This window comes from Plectropomus leopardus, unplaced genomic scaffold (assembly GCF_008729295.1).
Source record: "Plectropomus leopardus isolate mb unplaced genomic scaffold, YSFRI_Pleo_2.0 unplaced_scaffold7385, whole genome shotgun sequence".
NCBI lineage: Eukaryota > Metazoa > Chordata > Actinopteri > Perciformes > Serranidae > Plectropomus > Plectropomus leopardus.
The window spans coordinates 1-1,683 of record NW_024681306.1 but is presented as its reverse complement, the minus strand read 5'-3'; the positions used below and the strand labels follow the sequence as shown (position 1 = coordinate 1,683).

At 44.7% G+C, this 1,683-nt stretch overlaps 1 protein-coding gene across 1 annotated transcript; it reads left to right on the top strand.

Moving 5' to 3' along the window:
- Positions 1-239: 239 nt before the first annotated feature.
- LOC121940074 (presequence protease, mitochondrial-like) lies at positions 240-1,486 on the top strand (the record flags this gene model as incomplete). Its single annotated transcript, XM_042482941.1, has 3 exons — positions 240-378; positions 1,115-1,231; positions 1,357-1,486. Coding segments are annotated over 3 exons (386 nt in total), but the record flags the coding sequence as incomplete, so codon positions are not given.
- Between the last annotated feature and the right edge of the window lie 197 nt (positions 1,487-1,683).

The window sequence follows — 1,683 nt, the reverse complement described above, 5'->3', positions numbered from 1 at the left end:
TTTTCCAGTTGTATTGATGAGACGACATCCTTAGCATCTTTTTAGGATGACATCAAGAGTCAGCTTCATCAGCCCTGGTGTCGCTCGGGTTTTTAGTCTTTTCCTCAAATTTCTAACATCAGCACACATGCTTTCCATCATCAGTGGCTTTACTTCAGGTCCTACAGTTGAATTTTAGGATGAATACTAATTCATGCTTCTCTGTCCCTCTTCTGATCCCCTATCCTCCTGGCCTGCAGGAGAACACTCACAGACTGACCCTGTCCATGAGCCCAGATGAGGCCTACTTGGAGAAACAGGCCAAGGCTGAGGAGGAGATGCTCCAGAAGAAGATCCAGGCTCTGTCTGACAGTGACAGAAAAGATATCTATGAGAAAGGTAACAATCATCCACTGCTCCGTGTGTGTGTGGAATCTGTCTTTTTATTGGCAAGGTCACTTCACAAAGTCTTACTCCAGAAATGCACTGCACGCATGAGCAGTGCGTGACGGCAACCTGTGAGCGTGTTTCACGCTTGTGGTGTTCACACTGGCATCAGTGTTGTTGTGAGGCTTCTCTGCAGGACTGCCTGCTGGTATGAGTACTGTATTTCCACATTTATAAGCACAAATTTTACTCATTTATGAAGTTGTGCAAGCTCCTGCATTGTCAGCAGCACGGACCTGCAAATATCTCACATTAAAAAATGCCTTGTGTCAACAGCTAATTAGATTCTGTCGACAGAAACATTGTCAGAGGACTTTTATTTTTAAAAAGGGAGCAGGAAACTTAAATGGATATGTTGTATTTCCTCACCTCTGTAACAGAGAAAGACTTTTAAACTGAAGTACAATGTGGTCTGGCGTCAAATGATAATCAAAACACCATTTTCACTGTCTAGACGTGCATGACAAGCACTGCTCCTGTGGCTGCTCTAACTTGTTAGCATGGGTGCCAAAAAAAAAACCCTACAGGTTCGGCAATGCTCCTGCGCCGCTGAGGCAGCCAGTGTGTTTCTGGTGTTAATCAAGGGCGGTAATTAACACCAAGACATTCACCAGTAAAAGATTTCTCACAGGCAACCTGCAAGGATGACTGCTAGATATCACAGTGGTGTGTTTTTCTTCCTGGAAAGGTCTGGAGCTGCTGGCTGCTCAGAGTAAATCCCAGGATGCCTCCTGTTTGCCTGCACTCAAAATGTCTGACATCGAGCCCACGATACCCATCACTCCTGTTCAAATCAGCACTGCAGGTACAGCACAGTGCCCACTGTATTACAGCCCTTATCACATTAACAAAGTCATTATAGCATGATGTTTTCTCCTCATCACCCAAGTCAAGTGTGTTTGATGAAACTCTTCTGTGCGTTCCTCACAGGAGGCGTACCAGTTCAGTACTGCGAGCAGCCCACCAACGGCTTGGTTTACTTCAGAGCCATGTGTAGTCTCAACACCCTGCCAGAGGACCTCCAGCGTTATGTCCCGCTCTTCTGCAGTGTCATCACCAAGTGAGTTATTTCAGAATCAGAATCAGAATCAGAATCACGTTTATTGGCCAAGTTCAACAAATGAGGAACAAGGAATTTTTTCCGGGTTGGCAATGCTCACAGTACAGGGGAGGGAAATAAGTTAGGGATAAGAAAAATAGAGAAAAAGACAGACATAGACATGTAATTGTATTTACAAAAGGAAGAGATAGGGAATA